We start from the raw sequence: 20935 nt of genomic DNA on the forward strand, positions 1-20935 counted from the left end.
AATGCTCCTTCCCTTCCTCTGTCCTTTCCCCTCTCCTGCAGGGGTCTGCATTGCCTCATTGTTCCAGTCAGGTCTCCTACTAGTAGTTAATGGTTTATCTCTCTCTTAAAGGCAAAGCTTAAGATATTCAACTTTCCACCAGCGGCAAACCAAGCAGTCCTTTTCTATTTTTTCCAGCCTCTAGTTATTTGATTTCATGGTGGTCTTTTTGCTTACTTTTGTCAAGAACACTATAAGACAAGATAACCAATCGTCCCCTTGAAACAATGCCCTTGGACGCTTGATGTACTCTCTTGTCTCCTTCACTGTTCTCTCCAAGAAGCCCCTGGGAGCCATCCTCCCATCTAGCTATAGCTTTTTGACTTCACTGAATATTCTAGTATTGATTCTTCCCATTTCTGCCACCCTGAGCAACAATTTAACTCCAGCAGACAATTCATCCAAAGGAAGCATTGTGCAGGGCCCTAGGGATACAAAGACTTATTCTATAAATATCCTTTCCTTTGAATTAGTGTAGAAAAAATCTGTAAAAAATGCAAAAAAAATGTGAAATGTAAAATAGACTCTGGAATCTAGAAGACTGGAAATTAAATAAATATTTCTAATTTTTTAAAAAAAACCTATCGTTCTCAATACCTTTGATCACTTTTCTGTGGCCATCAATATGGAAGGAAAGGGAAGCCATATTAGGGCCATTTAAAAAAAAAAATAGCAGCTTCAGTTGATAATCTTTTCTACATGTATCTAGGCAGGAATTCAGACAGTAGGGATGGTTTTTCATTCAGACATACTTGGCATTGAAAAGTATGCTGACTCTGGAGTCAGAGAATTGCGTTCAACTCCCACTGTACTTCTGTCATTTATTATCTGTGTGACCTTAGACAAATCACTACCTTTCTCCACTTCATTTGTCAAGTGGGGGGTTTGAATTACATGTCCTCTGAGGTCCCTTTCATCTCTACAGCTATGAGCTCATGAGCCGTTCTGAGTTTATGCTCTGAAAGCCCAAGGTCAACTCTCCACCATGATGGGATAGCAGGGATTTTTTTCCCATAAATACATGTGCTCATTAAATAGAATGTTATTATCAGAAAGAACACCTGACTTAGATTAGAAGACCTGTGTTGATATCTGTGAAATGGGGATAATAACAGTATCTGATACTTTTTAACTGATACTTTAATTGATGGTAAGCAAGTCACTTAAACTCCTTAGTTTTCTCATCTCTAAAATGGGAACCATTATTGTCATATTACCTACTTCATAGAGTTACTATGTGAGGAAAGAGTTCTGAAAATGGAAAGATCTCATTTGACATATGAAGAAAGAGATCAAGTGGTTTGTCCAAGGTGATGGAGCTGGTTAATGTCAGAGACAGGTCTAGCACCTAAGTCCTGCTGGTTCCTCACCTTATACTCTTTATTTGACCAGTTTGATTCTCTAGACATATACTTGTAACTTCATGATAATCACCTTGCTTTCTGAGATCCTAAGAAAGATTTGTTTGATATTTCAGTTGGGATTTTCAGTGGTTCACAAATGTCTTTAAACACTATGAAATGAGAGTAGAGAAGGGGTGGACTAAAGTGCCTAAAGACTGAAAGAATTTAAAATGCTTTTGATCTATTTCACACATATACATTTTAAAAATTAATTTATATGGAAATATGTTTTGCATGACTTTACATGTATAATTGCTATATTGCTTGCCTTCTCAATAGGTGGCAGAGGGAGGATGAAGAAAGAATTTAAAACTCAAAACTTTTAAAAATGAATATTAAAAATAAATCTAAAAATTAATAATTGTATCAGAATCTTTTATTTTTACATTACCTTTGTTTCTGAATATATTCTAGTACATATACATTTTTAAAGTTCCTAGTCCTCATAGCTATGGTTGTACCAGAATAACCATTAGTGCTTGGTTTAAGGTAGATATAGAAGAATGTGTCTCTAGCTATTTTTCTGCATTTTATCTTTGAGAAAGTGAAACTAGAACATGTGTCCACTAGACCAAATCATCTGAGAGACCCAAGCTTTGCAAAAGGGTTGGGGGAAGAATTCCCAACCTCAATTTATTCCCAATGGATATGTCTCTTCTCTCTACCTCCAGATGGGAAGCCAATCTCTACAGATGTCATCGTCCTTGGACGTACCAATCTTTTGATTACACACACACAGCCCCACCACTCTGGTATCTATGTCTGTCGAGCCAACAAACCCCGAACCCGACATTTTGTTACAGCTGCTGCTGAACTCCGGGTGCTAGGTGAGAGCAGGAGTCCAGGAAGGCTGGGATGGTCCTATAATTGAAACAAGTAAAGAAAAGGGGATTTGAGGAATAGGTGGCCTGGTATTGGACTGGGTAAAGTGGGTAAGGAGGAAGTGGTATGAATTGAACTGATATATGGAAGAATCTGAGGCAGATAAGCAAGATGGGTTTAGGAAAGGTTTATGTAGAAAAAATAAAGATAGGGAGGAGAGAATTTGAAACTAAAATGAAAGTAAGTTTATTTAAAAAAAAAAACAATAGATTGGAGTTGGTGGTGGTGGTGGTGAGAATGCAAATCTGGAACAGAAACAGAGGGAATTGGGAGCAATGACTGAGGGAAAGGGGATAGAGGAAGTCAGATAGATGACTTAGGAAGAAGTCTCTAAGGTAAGGTAAGGGGAAACTAGAAAATGAGTTCTCAGGAAGATTTTATTGTTATTAGAAACTAAGATGGAAGAAGGAAAGAAATTACTCCAGAGGAGTGAATGGTGGGAGGATATATGATATGATGGAAGGTTACTGAAAAGTAACCTGGGAAAATTAAGGAAAATTGGATGGGTTAAGATTAGGATGGAGAAAGAAGATGTGGGTAATAGGGAAAGTACGTTAGAGGAAGGCTTCTTGAACATCTACTCATGATCCCTTTTTGCATGAGAAATTTTTACTTGACCCCAGATATATAGGTATACAAATCAAACATTTACTGATGATAAATCATAATTTCATAACCCCCACATTCAGTTATAAGACATGGGGTTGCAAACCACAGGTTAAGTAGCTAGGAATTAGAATAAGGCTGGGGAATGAATGAAGTGGTGTTTAGGAGGGAAAAGAAGGTGACATCAGGATAAGGTGAGATTCTGAAAGGAGATTGGGACCTGGCTGAGATGACTGACCTGAAAGGAGACCATCAATGTTTGTCTTTCCTAGCTTCCCCCGTCATCTCCCAGGCCCCAGAAACCATCTCCCGTACGAGGGCAAGCACAGCACGTTTTGTGTGCCGGGCAGAGGGTGAACCAGCACCAACTCTACATTGGCTACGGAATGGGGAACCACTGTTGTCCAATGGAAGGGTCAAGATCCAGGCTGGAGGAAGCAGCTTGGTCATCACACAGATTGGCCTGGAGGATGCTGGCTACTACCAGTGTGTGGCCAAGAACAGATTGGGTACAGCATGTTCCACGGCTCGCCTGACTGTCATTGTCCGAGAAGGCCTTCCCAGTGCCCCAACCAAAGTGGCTGCTACCCCACTGACCAGCACCTCAGTTCTAGTATCCTGGGAGCGGCCAGAGCTGCACAGTGAACAGATCATTGGCTTTTCTCTTCACTATCAGAAAGCACTGGGTATGTCTCTCTACTACTTTTCATCTAGGCCATGAGAAGGAAAAATGTAGGAATTTAGATTAAAATTAGAAAGAACTGCCTGATGAGAAGTGGGGGGAATAGTGAAAGAAAAGACTAGACTTAAGGATCTCTGGAGGTTCTTAAGAAGGAATTATACCCCAAGATGTTTGTCTTCTTCCTTCTGGAGAAAGCAATGAAAGGGAGTGGGGCTTGAGTGGCAATGGAGGAGATTGGGATTATAGATTGGGAGGGATTACCTGGTGCTTCAGGGGATAAGAGAGACTGGAGCAATGGATACAGGGAGGCTTTGGCAGATCTTTTAGGATACCAGGATTGTCTGTGCAGGATAAGGGAAGAGTAGTCAGCCTGGGAGACAAGAGGCTTCATTGTACGGTCTTTTAAAGGCTTTAAGAATTGGATGTGGGGGGAATTCTCTGGTTCTTACCTAAAAAGTAGTTGGTTTTAGAAACAGATTTTCTTTTGTTACAGAGGACTTTTTTGGTATTTTTAGAGTTCTCATTAAAGCTCCAAGGGTGTCCCTCATCCCGACTAGGGCAATAAAAGGAATTTCAGTTAGAGCTCAAGAAAACGGTATAAATACTCCAACAGGCAGCAGCTAAGAAAGGTCATGCATTTTCAATTCCAGGAGACTATTAAAAGCAACATTTCATTTCCCCTCCGCCCCATCTATCTACAGTGTTATAATTACGGCTTTTTTTAATTGCAGAGGACTGGTCTAGGTAACCTCTTCCAATTCTATTCAATCTCCCAGGAAAGTGTTCAGGTCTGAGGTTGAACTTATGTCAAGTTGCCTTTTGGGGATTTGTCATATCCTTTCCCCTCTTCCCTTACCTTCCTTCTTGATCCTTAATCTTCAGGCACAGACAATGTGGAGTACCAGTTTGCTGTCAACAATGACACAACAGAGATGCAGGTCCGAGACTTGGACCCGGATACTGACTATGAGTTCTACGTGGTGGCCTATTCCCAGCTGGGAGCTAGCCGCACCTCAGCTCCCGCCCTTGTTCATACCCTGGATGATGGTATACCACTGAACCACTGCTCCTGGGGGGGAGGGGGATAAATGGGAAGATGGGACCTGGCAGAGGGGATGAGTCCAAGAGATGCCCTTAATCTCAATAACTGATCATAACACTTCCTAAAATTTGTTTAAACTTTTCCCTTGATAATTTCCCTTGACTGTACTTCTCTATCCATCATCTTATTTTTTCTTCTCAACAGCTTATGTGTAGTGAATGAGTAAAACGGGTGTGACTAGTTCCTTATGGTAGATGAAGAACCTGAAATCTAAAAGCTGAAATTACTTGTTCCATATCAAGCACAGTTTATGAGAGGCAGAGTTGCCATTGGAGTGCCTTTCTCCTGATTCTCAATCCAGGGCTCTTTCCCACTACACCATCTCTCCTGGCCTCCAGATTCTCTCCAAGAAATTTTCAATTAGCTCTGAAGTCAGGCCAAAAATGGGCTCTCCACCAGGTGCTTTCTAAATATTATTCAAGTTTTTCAGTAAGAGAGGGGAGCCTGGTTTCTTCTACAATTGGAGAAATCCCCTTCATACTATGGTGTTCTGCGTTTCAGTTTTTGACTACTATCTTACTGCTATCTCAAGTGTGACTGGACCACATTAAAAATGTGATGGAGAAATATTTAATAAAACAAAAACACAATATATGTTTTTCTATATCTATGTGCCACTATCAGGTTCCTTACTTATGGGTTAGTGGTCCATTTCTGCTTGAGCTTGACACTACTGGTTCAGAATGTAATGGTCCCAAATACTTCCCAAATCAGATGAAAATGTAGTTGAGAAATATTTAGCAAAATAATAAAAAAGAAAATTTAACAAAATACAAATTCAATTTAATAAAATAATTTTTTAATTTAATAAAATAAATAAAAACAAAAAGAGACATTTTTATTAAGTCAATATGCAGCCCCCAAGGATCTTCATGGTTTAAAGGACTTCCAACTCTATTTGAATTTGCCTCTGTTGGTTCAAAAGTCTTATGTCCTCCAGCTTTCTTGATTTTCCCCAGGATAGCTTTTCTACTTCTCTCATAAGTTCTAGTCTGACTCTTTCACTCACATACTGTTGCTTTATTTCCCTGGACCCTTATTTCCTCATCAGTCTGATGAACTTCACACTAACACTTGGTTCTTAGTCCCCAGTGCTGCACCCCAGCTTTCTTTGTCAAGCATTACTCCTGGGGACATTCGAGTGAGCTGGCTACCTTTGCCACCCTCCCTGAGCAATGGGAAAGTTGTGAAATATAAGATTGACTACTGCACACTAAGAGAAGGTGAGCATAAGATAGGGTCCATTCAGGCACCTAGCTCTATCCAGTCCTGGTAGAAGAAGGGGATCAATACTGGATGAGTGGGTGGTTGGTTCACAGAGTAGCATAGAATGTGGGATGCCCTTCAGGGTAGAATGGAGAGGTTACTGAGAGTCACCTGTAGCAGAAGAAATTGGGAAAAGAATGATATGGGGTCACAAAGGAGAGGGAGAAAGGGAAGAGTAGTCTGGGAGAAGATAGAGAAAGAAGAGAAAGTAGAATAAGTTAAAATAAGGCTGAGAAGATATTCTCTGTAGGTTCATTGAATGGAGAAAATGAATGAATAAAAAACTCTTACCAAACACTGTTTTAAGCAGCAGGAATACTAGATAAGGTCAGGTAACAAGAAGAATGGGGTTTAGGGCCTCCTCTAAATTAGGAATTTCTGTATCCTGAGTTTGGGGTGGTCCTACAGAGACAGCAGGATGAAGACAGAAACTTGGAGCTTCTCACCTCCCTATCTTTTCCCCTACTATGTCCCTGGTTCTGAAGTAGTAAGCAGTCCCAGGTAATGTTATGGGGGTGAAGAGATGTTTTCTACCCTAGGTTGCTAGGTATAGAGGAAGAGAATTTTGTTGAGAACCCTCATTTTAGAAGGGAAAGGCAGTGTGGAGCAGTGACTCCTCTCTAGAGTGAATCTTTTAGTTGAAGTCAGATAAACTTGGGTAGGTGTTCTTGAACTTGCATCCAAGTGTTCAAGTGCCTAGGGCCAAGTAACTGGGGGACCAAGTGAGGGTCTGTTGTCAGAGTCTCAAAGCTGTTGCTAACTTGTATCTTTTTTCTGCCTTTAACAGATCAAGTTATTTCCATTGAGGTCTCTGGAAATGAGACACAGCTCATGTTATACTCATTGCAACCCAACAAAGTGTACAGGGTGCGCATTGCCGCAGGCACTGGTGCAGGATATGGAGCCCCCTCCCAATGGACTCAGCACCGAACACCCAATACAGAAAACCAGACTCACAGTATGGAGAACAGAGGGATGTGCTGGGGGAGAGGGAGGCATATAGAGGGAGGGGAATTTTATGTATGGGCTTGAGACCATATAGAAGTATGTATGTAGACGTATCTGCATGGGTACATATTGCCAGGTGAGTGGTTTTTCATGTATTGTGAGGACATATATGTTTATGTATGTGAGGAGGTATGTGTTTATGTTAGAGTATATTTTCATATGTTGTATGATATGTATCCTTATCAAAGTGTGGAGTATACCCAAAAAAGTCATCCCTCTAATAGGAACTTGGGGGCCAGAACAGATGAGCAGTCTAGAACTTGACTATATTCTTAGTCTTGTCTCTAGAATGGATTTGGAGGTGAGCACTGTGTTTAACTGGGTGGCCCCCAAAGAACCAGGAAGGGAGATTCATGTAAATGGTGGTTTGAATAAGCATCTGAGACTCATTGAATGTTTTTGTCTTACCCCACCCTTTGTTTCTTTTTCCCTCTCCTCCAAACTTTCAATTGCTTCCTCTTTATTATCTTACAATTTCTGTATCCATTTTCTTCCTTCATCTAATTCTTCCCCTTCTTCATCTCTTCACTGCACCCAGTCCCTTTTGCTCCCACAGATTTGAAGGTCAGGGCAAGGATGGAATCCTTAGTGGTGACATGGCAGCCACCGCCTCATCCTATCCAGATCTCAGGCTATAAGCTGTACTGGAGGGAGGTGGGAGCTGAGGAGACAAGTGAAGAGAGATCTTCTGGCGGTGGGAGTCGTGCGGATCAGGTCTGGGACGTGGGACCTGTCAGACTCAAGAAAAAAGTGAAGCAGTATGAATTAACTCAGCTAGGTGAGGAAGGAATGGGCAGAGAGAGAGGGTGCCTCTGGATCTTTGAGGGGAAGGAAACTTACACATCCCTCCCTTTGTGCCCTGTCCCCAAATATTCAACTTGAGGGATCCATGAATCTAGGAAGTGAAATTCAGGGCTTTCTCAGGTCAGTGATACCGGAAGTAGATGAATGGGTGGGGAGAAGTCTGAATTTGGGGTCTCTGATCATCAAAGTCTTGAGATCAAGTTGGGTCAGTAAACCTATGGATCAGGAGTCAAGATCTGTGGGCCATGACCATGTGGATCAGGAGCCAGGATCTTTGGTCAGTGGTCCCCTGTGACTTCTCCAGCACCTGGACGCTTGTATGAGGTGAAGCTTGTTGCATTCAACAAACATGAAGATGGCTACGCAGCTGTGTGGAAGGGCAAGACAGAAAGGGCACCTGCAGCAGGTAAGAGCTCGGCTGTGTATTGGAGATCAATCTTCCTCCTATTTTCACCACTTTTACATTGTAGTCATCAGGCTAGTATGATAGACTAACATGTGAGTTAGAGCAGAATGGGAACTGAGACCCAAATCCCTGTATTTCTAACCCAGTGCATTACTCTTAAAAATCTAGAATGGCTAGTAAAAATCACATCATAGCCTACCCTCTGGGATTAAACCCTTCATTCTTCTCCACTCTCTGCTTCCTTTCCAACAGACCCACCAGTCCAGAAGAGCCCCCCTCTACCCCCAGCCCATGTACATGCGGAATCCAACAGCTCCACATCCATCTGGCTGCGTTGGAAGAAGCCAGACTTCACCACAGTCAAAATTGTCAACTACACAGTTCGCTTCAGTCCTTGGGGACTCAGGAATGCCTCCCTGGTCACTTACTATACCAGGTAAGGAAATGCATGTGGGGAAGGAGATCAGAGAGTGATGGGAAGGAAGATATAGGCTGAGGAGTTTAAGAATCTGTCACTATTCCCTCACTTCACCAGAGTGAGGATGGTCAAAGAATAGAAAAATAGAAAAAGAAAAGGGCGTGATATTGGAATTAACCCCTCCCAGGGGGTACTGTACTTAGTACTGGAGCATATGTCACAGAATAAACAATGTCTTCAGCCTCCTGAGAGCTCCCAGTCTGTTGAGGAGGACATGATATCTGCCTTTTGAGAACTCCTTCCTCATAGAAAAAGGAATGGGTTATATGTCACCCACAGATAGTGATGATAAAATTATATAGAGAGAGGATAGGTCAGTCAATACAATAGTATAATAGTACATGGTGTAGGTGTAAAATGGGCTGAGGGTACTTGGAGGAGATAGCATAAAATTGAAATTTCAAGTTAGAAAATGAATGCAAATTTAAATGTAGCTAGCATCCCTACCCTCTGGATGTGACTTGTAAGACACCTTTGTATCAAAGCTGAGTGTTTCTAAAAGTCTCTGCATATCTGTCCCACCTCAAAGAGGAGAATGGGGAACTAGTGGGACAGGACCTGGGGAACCTTAGGGAGGGGTGGGCTGGAGTCAGATTCAGTGCTCAGTTGAGTTCTTGTCCTGACAGTTCTGGTGAAGACATCCTCATTGGTGGACTGAAGCCATTTACCAAATATGAGTTTGCAGTGCAGTCCCATGGGGTGGGCGTAGATGGTCCGTTTGGGTCTGTGGTGGAACGTTCTACTCTGCCTGACAGTGAGTGGCTCTGTAACTGCTTCCCTCATCCCCTTCTCCCTCCCTCCTCCCTCTCTCTCTCTCTCTCTCTCTCTCTCTCTCTCTCTCTCTCTCTCTCTCTCTCTCTCTCTCTCTCTCTCTCTCTCTCTCTCTCTCTCTCTCTCTCTCCCCCTTCCTCTAAATTCCTAGTCTTCTTTCAGGATCTGAGTCAGCCACCTTGAGATTCTTTCTCTCTGATGATGATTTTATGGTATTATGAAAAGAGGCACCTGCCTTAGTGAAGGAAATAGGACTTTGAGGGAGACAATAAAGGATTTGGACTTTAACACCTGGCTACACTTATGGTGATTACTGAACTGAAATGAAGGCTGCTCCCAGAGACCCAAGAAAACCGAACAAAGAACACTACATTTTGGCACCCCATATTGGACGCCAAAATGTAATGTTCTCTTATCATAGGTGTGAATCTTGTAGAACTATATTAAGTACTAAGTACATGTACTGAACTAGAGAACTATTTATCGCCATGCTAAACTACATAGCCATTGTTTCTATCAATTCCACTGACTTAGCATCTTGTAAGAATCCTTTGTTTCAAATTCAGAGTTCTAGCCCATAACACCTTAGAGTTAGGAGTCTTGCCCTAATCTTGGCTTGCCCACTTTCTAGTTTATCTAATTTGACTTTGGAAAATCACTTACTCTCCCAAACCCTCACTTTTATCACCTGTAAAATGGGAATGTTAATCTTTGCCTGCCTTGCAAGACTGTTGGGATGATCATATGGGAGAAAGGAACAAGCAGGTTTTTGTAAATTATTTCTGTAATCACAGTTAACTAAAAGATGAAAAGGTACAGGTGCCCACAGCAGTAAAAGATGAACTGATTTGTCTAGCAAGTACATATCAATGACATGACTTGAACCTGGGTCCTCCTGGATTATGAAGCCAGCTCTCTACTACACCAATTTGCCTGCTTCTCTTACAAGGCTGAGATGGGCCTCATTTCTGCTGCATCCTGAAGTTAGTTTGTTTATTTGGATAGAAAATAAGTTATTTCAGGGGCAGTGGATAGAGCACCAGCCTTGAATTCAGGAGGACCTGAGTTCAAATCTGGTCTCAGACACTTAACACTTCCTATCTGTGTGACCCTGGGCAAGTCACTTAACCCCAGCCTCAGGGGGGAAAAAAAAGAAAATAAGTTATTCCATATACTGTTGTAGGATTTGGTTACCCAAAAAAAACATCAATAAATTTTAATCTCAGGGCAATGTGCAGATTATCTCCATTATGCATATACCCTTAGGGTAAGTTTCCATAACTGCAGAAGGACTTTGTGGAAACTCTCTGCTTTCCAAAGTACTTTGATATACGTGACGTTTACCAAAACCTGCTGAGACTATTATCATCCTGTTTTACAGATGGGGAAACTGAGACCTAATGAAGTGAATCTAAAGATTGATCAGTATGTTAATGACAAAACCAGGACTAGAAAGAACTCAAGTTGTCTAACTACAAATATTTGCTATTTCCAGTATAATGCACCATATATCCCTATACCCTTGTCTCTGGTCCCATACTCTGAAAGGACCTTAATAATGCCTCTGTTGTCCCATTGCCTCCTCCCATCTATTATATTCTCAGCATCCCTTTTGACTTCCTTTAATGCCATTACTCCTTTCCATGTTTAAGCCTCAGTAAGTATGTCCCTGACTTTTTTCCCCTTCTAACCTTACCCAGGACCCTCAACTCCTCCTTCAGACCTTCGCCTAAGCCCTCTCACCCCATCTACAGTCCGACTCCGCTGGTGTCCACCAGTGGAGCCCAATGGGGTGATTGTGGAGTACCTGATCCTTTACAGCTCCAATCACTCGAAGCCTGACCACCTGTGGACTCTGCTCACCACAGATGGTGAGTGTGCATTGCCGGGCTTCCCAGCCTTCAGTGTCTCCTCAGGCAGCTGCAAGCTGTCCCATCGCTTCTGTCTTCCTCCATGACGCACCCAGATGTGATTCATCTTTAGAGGGGAACTCTCCAATTCATTCCAGAACTTAGGAAATTCTTTCAACTGCTTAACCAAAGTCTGTCTTTTTGGTTGTTGATATAGCTAGGAGCAAGATGCTGATGGGGGGCTGATTTTTAACACCTCCTAATGAATCAGGAGCAGAGAAGCTGTCTGTCCTCCTTAGTCAGGAGGTTGGCTGGTGGAGGTGTGACAGGGGTGAGGAAAAGTAGCAGAGCTTTGCAGGAGGCTTCTTTCTACAACCATTCACCACCAGCTAATGTTGCTCTTTCTGCTTTTCATACTTTTCCCTAGGAAACATCTTTAGTGCTGAAGTTCATGGGTTGGAAAGTGACACTAGATATTTCTTCAAGATGGGAGCACGCACAGAGGTGGGACCAGGGCCATTCTCTGGTCTACAAGATGTACTCACTCTGCAGGAGAAACTTTCAGGTATAAGTTGAGAGAGAACACAAATGGGAGGATATCGGGAGGAGGAACCTGGCACAAATACCATTCAGGAGCTAGTACTGAAATCACAAAAGACTTGAACAAAAGACCTCCTCTTCTCCCTCTAACCCCAAAGGTCATTTCACCTAGTCTCCTGTGTTGAGACAAGACTAACCCTAAGTCATTTTAGACATTCTGTGTTGACAAATAGGTTAGATGTATTGAGAGACTGTTTCAGTCTAAAGATTTTTTAATTCAGGAGATCCGTTTAGAAGGAAAGTTAATTCTAATTGATGGGGAGGGGGCTAAGGACTAAGTTATTTAGAGAGTCTGGATAGGTGGGAAGATAGATTTTATTAGGAAACTATGTGTAGGGTGGGGGCTTGATTAAGAGACCAGTTTGGTTTGGTGGGAGAGGAAAAGGCCATTGTTTTACTAAGAGGTTGATTTGGTATATTTTCCAGAACGGCTTCTTCCAAATGTTAGTACATACCCAAAGTCCCATGGCAAACAAAAACTAGCTTAAGGACTCTTCCAATCTAAACTGCTTAGCATGTTGCCAAAAATAAAGGTTGCTCTTGTTAATATGTTAATATGTTAAGAATGTATTCTGGTTCTTCCATGAGAGGTATAAGGACTCTTGCAAGATCTTAAATACTATCTATAGCACACAGTGCTTTGATTGTCCACAATCTCTCTCTTACATCTTTCAGATGTCCTGGATGTGCACTCAGTTACCGGCATCATAGTGGGTGTCTGCCTGGGGCTCCTCTGCCTCCTTGCCTGCATGTGTGCCGGCCTTCGAAACAACTCCCACAGGTAAGAAGGTGACATAGGGAATCCGGAGGACAAAGCAGAAGTTTCTCAGCCTTTCTCCTCCTGCATAACCATACTTCCTCTATGTCATGATAAGCCCAGAGTATAAAGAACTGAAAACAAAACAAAACACAGTTCCTGCCCTCAAGAGACTTGCATTCTAATGGGGGAAATGGAAATAGCTTCCACAAAAGGTTCAAATAACTCCTGGGCGAAAGTTTAGGGAGGGATACCTTTATACACAAGAATTCCCTAGTCTTTCAAATTATTTATATATTTTTATGCAAATTGAATGTTTAACAGAATAAAATATTCAGGTCCAGAATTGAATGAAAAGTTATTATTAAATTGTACAGATTGCTGATAACTCTTAACAGGGCCCAACTGAAGAATGGGAAAAGTGGCAACAAGTCTTGGATTAGCGTTCACACTCACCTTGGGCCACAGGTTGGCCCCAAGTATGAGCCGGCTCTCCTGTATGCATGTGTACAGTGTAGTGGCTTGGTTGCCACTTGGTTGATTAGTATAGCGGTCATTCGTTTCCTTCAGTACTTTGAAATAAAGAATTGCGACCTGAAAAAAAAAAAAAAAAGGAATTCCCTTACAAAAGAAACAGTATGTTTGGAGATATCCCTGCCTTTTGAAACAATATCAAGGAGTAAGACCATTGCCTCTCTCCCAATGGCCCCTGGACACACCTTGGAACTGAGCTGGAGGGTTCATTGATGATGATTGTAAAATGGAAGGTGAGGTTTGGACGCATCCATTATTTCTTTTCAGGATCTGCCTGAGAATTTCTTTAGTTATATTCCCCATCCATCTTCACTGGTTCCTTCTAGGTTCCTTACCCTATATGCTGATCTCACTCTCCATAGGATATAACTGACAAAGGTTGATAAAAGAAACTTTCCCACTCCCCCACCCTCACTCCCATTTCTTTATTTCTCTCTATCATCTTAGATCAACATTTCAACATTTAGGGAAAAAGAGAAAGAAAGAAAGAAAGAAAGAAAGAAAGAAAGAAAGAAAGAAAGAAAGAAAGAAAGAAAGAAAGAAAGAAAGAAAGAAAGAAAGAAAGAAAGAAAGAAAGAAAGAAAGAAAGAAAGAAAGAAAGAAAGAAAGAAAGAAAGAAAAAGAAAGAAAGAAAGAAAGAAAGAAAGAAAGAAAGAAAGAAAGAAAGAAAGAAAGAAAGAAAGAAAGAAAGAAAGGAGGCAGGGAGGAAGGAAAGGAGGAAGGAAAGGAGGAAGGAAGGGAAAAGGAAAGAAAGAAAAGAGAAAGAGAGAAAGAAAAAGAAAGAGCTAGTTGAAATAGTAAAAGTTGATATGCTTATAATTTGTGTCATTTCCTTAGATACAAAGTTGTCTAGTAAAAGATAGCGCTGGTTAGCTTTTCCCTTTTCTACTGTACTGGTCAATGAGATATTTGCCCCTAGACAGTGAGGATGGGCAGAAAGAGGACTCAGTTCTTCCTTCTGTTCAGCTTTTGGGCTTAATCTGAAATCAGGGGAATGGAGATGAAGTTAAAAGTATCTTCTTTTTTAAAATATATTTTTTCCTTTAATAAATTTATTATTTATTTTTAAAATTTACAATTCCAAAATCTCCTCCCTCTTCTACTCCAGTTCTTCACATATCCAGGGAGAAGGCAGGCAATGTGATATCCGTTATACATGTGAAATTACATAAAGCATATTTCCATCTCAGTAAGGTATTTTCTATATCCAAGACAAATTCTACCACTTCTTTCCCTACCATCCCTCACCTCACCCCAGCCTAGGGCTTTTAGAATATGTGGGAAAAGGACAATAACTCCCAGGTGGAGATGCTACCCATTAACCAAGCTGGGCTCGGTAGAATCATAGATTTAGGTCTGGAAAGGGCCTTAGAGATCACTAAGTTCATTTTGCAGATGAAGAAACTCATATTGTTAAGTGACATGCCCAGGGTCACCCAGGTAATGTTTGAGCTGGAATTAAAACCCTGACCCTCCCAATCCACATTCATTACTCTACTACTCTACAATGGCAAAATCTGTTCTTTGTCTTTGGATCTCTCTGGTTGTTAGGACTACAATTTCTTGCTTCAGGAAGAGTGACTCCTTCAATATCAATGACTTCTGTTTGTTTTTCCCCAAAGATTCTTGCCCCCACCCCAAATGTACACTCTGATTCCTTTGCCTTTTTCTCCAACTTCCCTACATAGGGAGTCGCTCCCCGGCTTGGCCTCTCCCACTGCTGAGAATCCTCGGCTTTATTCCCGGGCCCAGCTGGGTCCACCCGGTCCACCTGCTGCCCACGAGCTTGAGTCCCTCGTATGCCCTCACCCTCGGCTCCAGGATGGGTCCTTCTCTCCTTTCCCGGACCTTGACGAGGGAGCTGAAGTGCACAGCCTCATGGGCGGTGGAGTTGAAGGTCGAGGCCATACCAAGAGAAAGGTGACATCTCGGACCCTTTTCTACCCCCCCCTCGGCTGCCCATCTTGCTACAGTTGGCAGCTTCCTCAGGCTGCTCCCACGTGTCACTTCTCCCTTAGGGCACCAGGGGGTGGCAGAGTACAGCATGTGCCAAGTGATAACATCTATTTCCTCTGGACCAGATGTCAGTGGGGGCAGGGAGAGCAGATGGACCACCATCCTTCTGGCAAATTTGGGCAGTTTGGTTCTCACGGAGGGGGAGGGCTCCATATAGTCACCGTGGGTAACCTTAGTGATCAAGAGCCACATTCAAAAAAGCTAGGATGACCTCCAAGGTCAATTCCCCCTGTCCCAGTAGACTCAACTTCTTCTACTCTACCCACTTCATTCCCCTGCAGACAGCAAGCACATCTGAAATGGGATCAATAGTAAATGGCATAAACATAGAAATATAATGCTCTACTTCCTGATCGTTAGTCCAAGCCTCCTCCCTCGATGATTCACTTACCATGCTCCATCTCCATTTTAGAGGGCTGGAGACTTATCCAAATGCCTTCCCCACCCCACCCTCACACCCTCAACACACACAGAAACATTGACCCTTGTCATAAGTTCTCTCCTGGTAGAGCCATTCCTGACATCTTTTCTACCTGGAAAGAGCCTGGATCTCCTAGATTTTTTCCTGTATAGTTTGGGACCTATGCAAAAAGACCATCTTTTACCTGCAGCTTTCACCTTTAAGGCTCCCTCACACTGCTGCTTCTATTCACTCCATCCCTACCCCATAGCGGAATCTAACTTTGGCTTTGATCACTGACCAATCTTTTGCTCTTTGCCTACAGGTCACATGGGCTCACTCTGGAGGGCTAAGCTGGTCAGGAACCTGGGCTGGATGCGGGGCCCCTCAGACATGTACTAACCCTGCTCTGACTCAAGCCCTGCTACCCCCAGCTGGAGCAGGGCAGACACTGATTCTGCAGGCCTTAATGTATGATGCCATGATGGTTAGTGTATACGTGGAGAGGGTTTGGGCCAGCATTTGATTGGTGGGAACAACCTCATCAGGTATTCCCCATTAAAGTATCCCATTAATTTGTTGTCATCTAGAAGTACATGGGGCTTGTGAATTACCAAGAGATTCTGAGAATTTTCCTCTAGAAATGAATATGTTGGTGGAGAAGGGTAGATGGATGTACGGGTCTCTGTACTTCTTTCTTCCAGCTTAGGTTGACAGGTGTCTTATAAAGGGCCATGACTCTCCAGTCTACCTCAAAACCACATAGGAATGTTTTATACCTCACAATCTCAGACCCTCCCATTGTGGTTCTGGAGCTTCTCTTGACTTATGGAGATTGGGACAAGGAAGTTCATCTCCTAAACTAACTTGCTTAATGCATATCAGAGTAATTCTCGCTTACATAGCATACATATTCAGGTTCTAATGAGAAGGCAGAGTGGAGTAATGGAATCAGAGCAACCTGAATTTGAATCTGTGTTCTGCTTTAGCATCTATGTAATCTTGATCAAGTAACAATCTAAATTTTTCTAGGCTTCAGTTTTCTTATCTAAAAAATGAGAAAATGGTCGTGATGATCCTTAAGTCCCTTAGAAGCTATGATCCTAGAAAGGCAATGTGCTCTCCTCCTAATTCTGTGAGATAGGTTATTATTCTTATTTTGCAGATGGGGAAACTGAGTCTCAAAGAAGTCATTTGGCTTTGGGTTACATAGTTAGTATTGGATCTGGGATCATAGGCTTAATGTTCTTTCCCTTACAGTGAGCTACCTTTCCACCTGCAGTGACTTTCTAGTATCCCTTAGGTTCTGAGGGTTACTCTGGTGCCCGTCCCCCGTGTGATAGTCATTTGTCACCCCCCCCCCAAATTTGGGCTATGACAACCATTTACTATTCCTCCACTCCTGGATGTGGTAGTCCCTCTGCATTCTTCTCAGCATCTTCATCTTTTATATTTTGTGTTCTTTGTCCTTACCAGAGTGATGGAAAAAAGAAACCACTTTCGTCCTGCAGAAACCAAGTGGAGGCTGATGTCATCGTCCACTCTGATTTCTCCGCATCTGAAAGGCACCATGATCCTGAGCTCTGTGGCCCAGAGCCTAGGGACCCCTCACCCCCTGGTTCTCCAGCCTCCCCATCCCATGTCAGTGAGCAGAGGCCGGAAACACACTGGTCAAGCAGAGACCTGGGAGAAGGTGAGCTAGAAGCCACAGGGCCGGACAGGCTGACTCACCTACCAGAGGCAGCTAGTGTTCAAGATCTTTGCAACGGCTTTCCCCAGCATGGAGATGCCGTGGAGAAAACAGCCACTGAGCACCCTCCTACCTATAGGAGTGGGCAGCTGAAAAAGGGATCCCCCACCCTTTCTGGACAACTCGATAGCCTTCAGGGCAACTCTTCTGGCCTCCACTCATCCACCGCAACCCATAGCCAATGGCCCTGATTGGTAAAGCTTGGCACCCATTTGATCTGGACCATGTGAAACAACATTTGCATTTGTGCATCTGTATGTGTACCTCCTCACTAAGCCATGTGGAGACCTCCCTGGGCCCTTGGGAGGAGCCAGTAGGTGCCCTGGAGGAGCTAGATCTCTCACGCTAGGAGTCTGCTCTTCCCAAAGTGCCTCACTTCTCTCCAGCAGTCACGCCTTCCCATCCCTCAAGAACTAGGCTTCTGCAGACCCCCATGTGGGCTCACACATTTGGTTAGTGGTTGGGAGGAAGCACGTGGTGTTTGCTGGAGAATCGTGGGCATTTTCATGGCTTTGCTCAGAGCTTATGAGAATGAGGAGTTATGGGTTAGTAGATGATATTCTTTCTAGGACAGTCTCCGGGAGCACCTCCTGTTGCTGTAGCCTGCCAACCTTTCCATGACTCCACATCTTTTATTACACACTCTGAGAGTGTCTCTAACACCCTGTCTTAGCAAGACAGTGCCGCCCCTCTACTGCCTCCCGTTCGGGCTGGGCAGCTAGCTCCAAGTAGGTCCCGGTGCCTGACATTCTAGGTGCGTCTCCTTTCTGCCACCTGCTTTCATGCTGCGTGTGCAAAGGACTCTGAGTCCTCTCTAAACAATGATTTTACTTTATTTTGAGCAAAGCCTAGTTTTATAGCCACTTGCTAGTCTCACTTCCCATATCCTGTCTTTCTCCCTTCCCTTGAAATCTTTCCCTCCTCTCTCCTTCCACTTTCCCTTTTTCTGTCCCATGCACCTATTTATCCTCATCATTTTGTCCCTCTGTGCTGTTTCCTCTTTCTTCTCGTCCCTATTTCCTTTCCCTCATCCCAACTCTCAGTCTCCCTCAAACTCCTCCTCTTGTCATCTTTCTCTCTTCTCTGCCTCTGTCCTCATTTCTCCTTCCTCTTACTTGTCTCTTTTGTTACCTGTAAAAGCCTTCCATCTCTCCTTTATTGTTGCTTTCCTCTTTCTTGCCCTGTTTTTCTCTATCCCTGAATTGTCTCTCCGAATTTCTCTCTTTCTCCTATTTTTCTCACCCTCCCACATTTTCTCTTTCCTTGCTCCTTCCCCCTATTTCCCCATTCTGTTTCTCTTCTCCCTTTTTCCTTTCTCTCTCTTTGCTTCTTGTCTTTCCCTTCCCTTTCCTCCTCCCTCCTATCTCTTATCTTTCACCTCTTTCTTCACCTCCCTTTTCTCTCTCTCAGCTCTCTTTCCCTCCTGTCTTCTCTCTCTATCATCTCTTATTACTTCCTTCTTCCCCACTCTTCTCTCTCATCTCACTTCCTCCTTCACCTCCCTTTTCCCTTTCTCATCTTTCTCCCTTCCTTCTTCCCTTCTCTTCTCTCTCATCTCTCACCTCCACCTCCCTTTTCCCTCTTTCATCTCTCTCTCAATCCTCTTCTGGTCTACTCTTTTCATCTTTTCCCTGTTCTCATTACCACCTCCCCTTTCACTTCTCTTGTGGTTGGTTTTACATTTCTCTCCTCACAACAGGACTACCTCACATCTGTTTCAGAGGCTGAAGTGATTCCCCTGCCCTATCCATCTGTAACTGGTTCTTGTACCACCTTTCTCTAAAGATGCAACTATGCCCACTGCAGTGACTTTAAAAAAACACAGCCCACCTGCCTACTGGGTGCCTATATGGGAGGCTCACACCTCTTTGTGAAGCATCAATATCCCTCTTCCATTCTGGTCTTGGACACAGTTCATCTAAAAGATTTTGGGAGGGGGTTGTTTTAAATTTGGGGAAGTAGTGTCATAATCTAAAGTGAACATTCACATGGCCACATTCACCTTGATAATTAATTTTATCTCTGATTTAACTTGCCAGCAGAGCAAGTTATGAGAAAAGATTGGATGAGAGAAAGAGTTCCTTTCCAAAGCAATAACTGAAGAGAATGAATAGTCTAGCACCCAAGATCAAGGAAGTCCAGAGTACTACTACCACAGGTTTGGGACTAACCCTGACCAATCCCCTTACAGAAAGAATGCCACTTTTGAAATTTTACTTGGTCCTAGTTCCAGGCACCAAACAGATCAGTTTAAATAGCAGTACTCTCATAGAGTGCTGAACTTCCCCAACCTTCTTTTTAAAGCTCTGCCTTCACAGATAGGAGCCCTGAATGGGCATGCACCTACCCCTATCCCCCCCCCAAGTTCTGAGAAAGACTGGTGTGGGGAAGGAAAGAAGGGGGGAGGCCAGTACAAGAGCATCCCATGTCTCGTTCCTTTGGTTTAAACTCATTTCTGAAATCATTATAGGACCTTCGAAGTCGTATCTGAGGTCCTTTTCATCTCTGAATCCTGTATTTCTCAACACCTAGCATAGTGTTTGGCAAACACTAGGTTCTCAATAAATGTTCATTGATCATTCCTTCTCACATATGCCAGCTCCCATTCCCTAGGTAGGGTTACTTTCTTTTCTCTTTGGCCCTTTTTCTAGGGAACTATGCTTGCAGTTGGGTTGAGGAGGTTATTCCTGTTTGCTACTTCATACAGAACAGAGAGTCGTGGGTTAACTCTGGCTTCTGCATCACATTAAGAAACGATCTTTTTTTTCTTCCCCCCCCCCCTTTAAATCATGAAATATATCCCAGAGTTCCTGTAGCTTCATCAGACTATTGGTGTGGAAACAGAAGGCATCTGTGTGTTTATTATGTGTTTGTTTCACTCATGATTGATACCCTTAACCTGTAGACCTGCTCCCCCTTCCAATCTTCCCCATCACCACCAGCAAACTAAACCACTAAAGATCACGGAGGTTGGCACTGGAGGCTGCTGAACCCAGAACCCTTTGTTTCTCCCGCCATTTCGTAGCCTTTGGGGTTATGGTTTGACTGCACAGCTGTGCATATTGGCTTGTTGCTCAGAAGGTCAGAATCCTTGCTTTATTTTGTTTTTATGTTTTTGCCCTGATGTTTATGGTGGCAGCTCAGGCCTGGCTGTATGCTTCTAGCATGGCACTCTGTGTCCTCATTTTTCATGTCCTTGTTTAACAGGCAGTGAAATTCTGGTTTAAATTAAGTAGCTGCAAATGAGACAATTTATAACCCATTAGGTTGGGATGGAAAATTGTTTCTCAAAAGCAAATAAGTAATAAATCTGGTCTCTGCCTATAACTCATACTTGATAAGAAAGTGGGCCCGATCCTCTCCAGCATCCCAGATGTATTTTGCTCTGCAAGTAATCTTGGAGGTGCTGGCTTTGTCTCTTAAAAGTAGTAACTGGGAAAGAGATTGTTGGTACATTACAGGGTAGAGTCTCCACTCTTTTATCACTTTTCACTGATGCTGCTTTTTTAAAAAATGATTTTGCTTTAAGATTTCCTTCCTATGATGCATGACTAGTGTAATCAGCACCTGTCCTACTATTT

At 43.0% G+C, this 20935-nt stretch overlaps 1 protein-coding gene across 2 annotated transcripts in view; it reads left to right on the forward strand.

Moving 5' to 3' along the window:
• The window catches only part of IGDCC4 (immunoglobulin superfamily DCC subclass member 4), a 38480-nt gene extending 20875 nt beyond the window's left edge, over nt 1–17605 (forward strand). For both annotated transcript variants that reach the window (XM_074294800.1, XM_074294798.1), the window contains 15 exons: nt 2114–2269; nt 3203–3616; nt 4495–4659; nt 5800–5937; nt 6768–6938; nt 7527–7766; nt 8097–8198; nt 8451–8634; nt 9303–9430; nt 11148–11318; nt 11725–11862; nt 12573–12678; nt 14877–15108; nt 15930–16091; nt 17081–17605. In XM_074294800.1, coding sequence (XP_074150901.1) covers nt 2114–2269; nt 3203–3616; nt 4495–4659; nt 5800–5937; nt 6768–6938; nt 7527–7766; nt 8097–8198; nt 8451–8634; nt 9303–9430; nt 11148–11318; nt 11725–11862; nt 12573–12678; nt 14877–15108; nt 15930–16091; nt 17081–17545 — 2972 coding nt within the window. In that variant the 3' untranslated portion in view covers nt 17546–17605. The remainder of the gene's footprint in view (nt 1–2113; nt 2270–3202; nt 3617–4494; nt 4660–5799; nt 5938–6767; nt 6939–7526; nt 7767–8096; nt 8199–8450; nt 8635–9302; nt 9431–11147; nt 11319–11724; nt 11863–12572; nt 12679–14876; nt 15109–15929; nt 16092–17080) is intronic.
• Nucleotides 17606–20935: the final 3330 nt, after the last annotated feature.

The sequence above is a fragment of the Sminthopsis crassicaudata genome, chromosome 2 (assembly GCF_048593235.1).
Source record: "Sminthopsis crassicaudata isolate SCR6 chromosome 2, ASM4859323v1, whole genome shotgun sequence".
In the NCBI taxonomy this organism is placed as follows: Eukaryota; Metazoa; Chordata; class Mammalia; order Dasyuromorphia; family Dasyuridae; genus Sminthopsis; species Sminthopsis crassicaudata.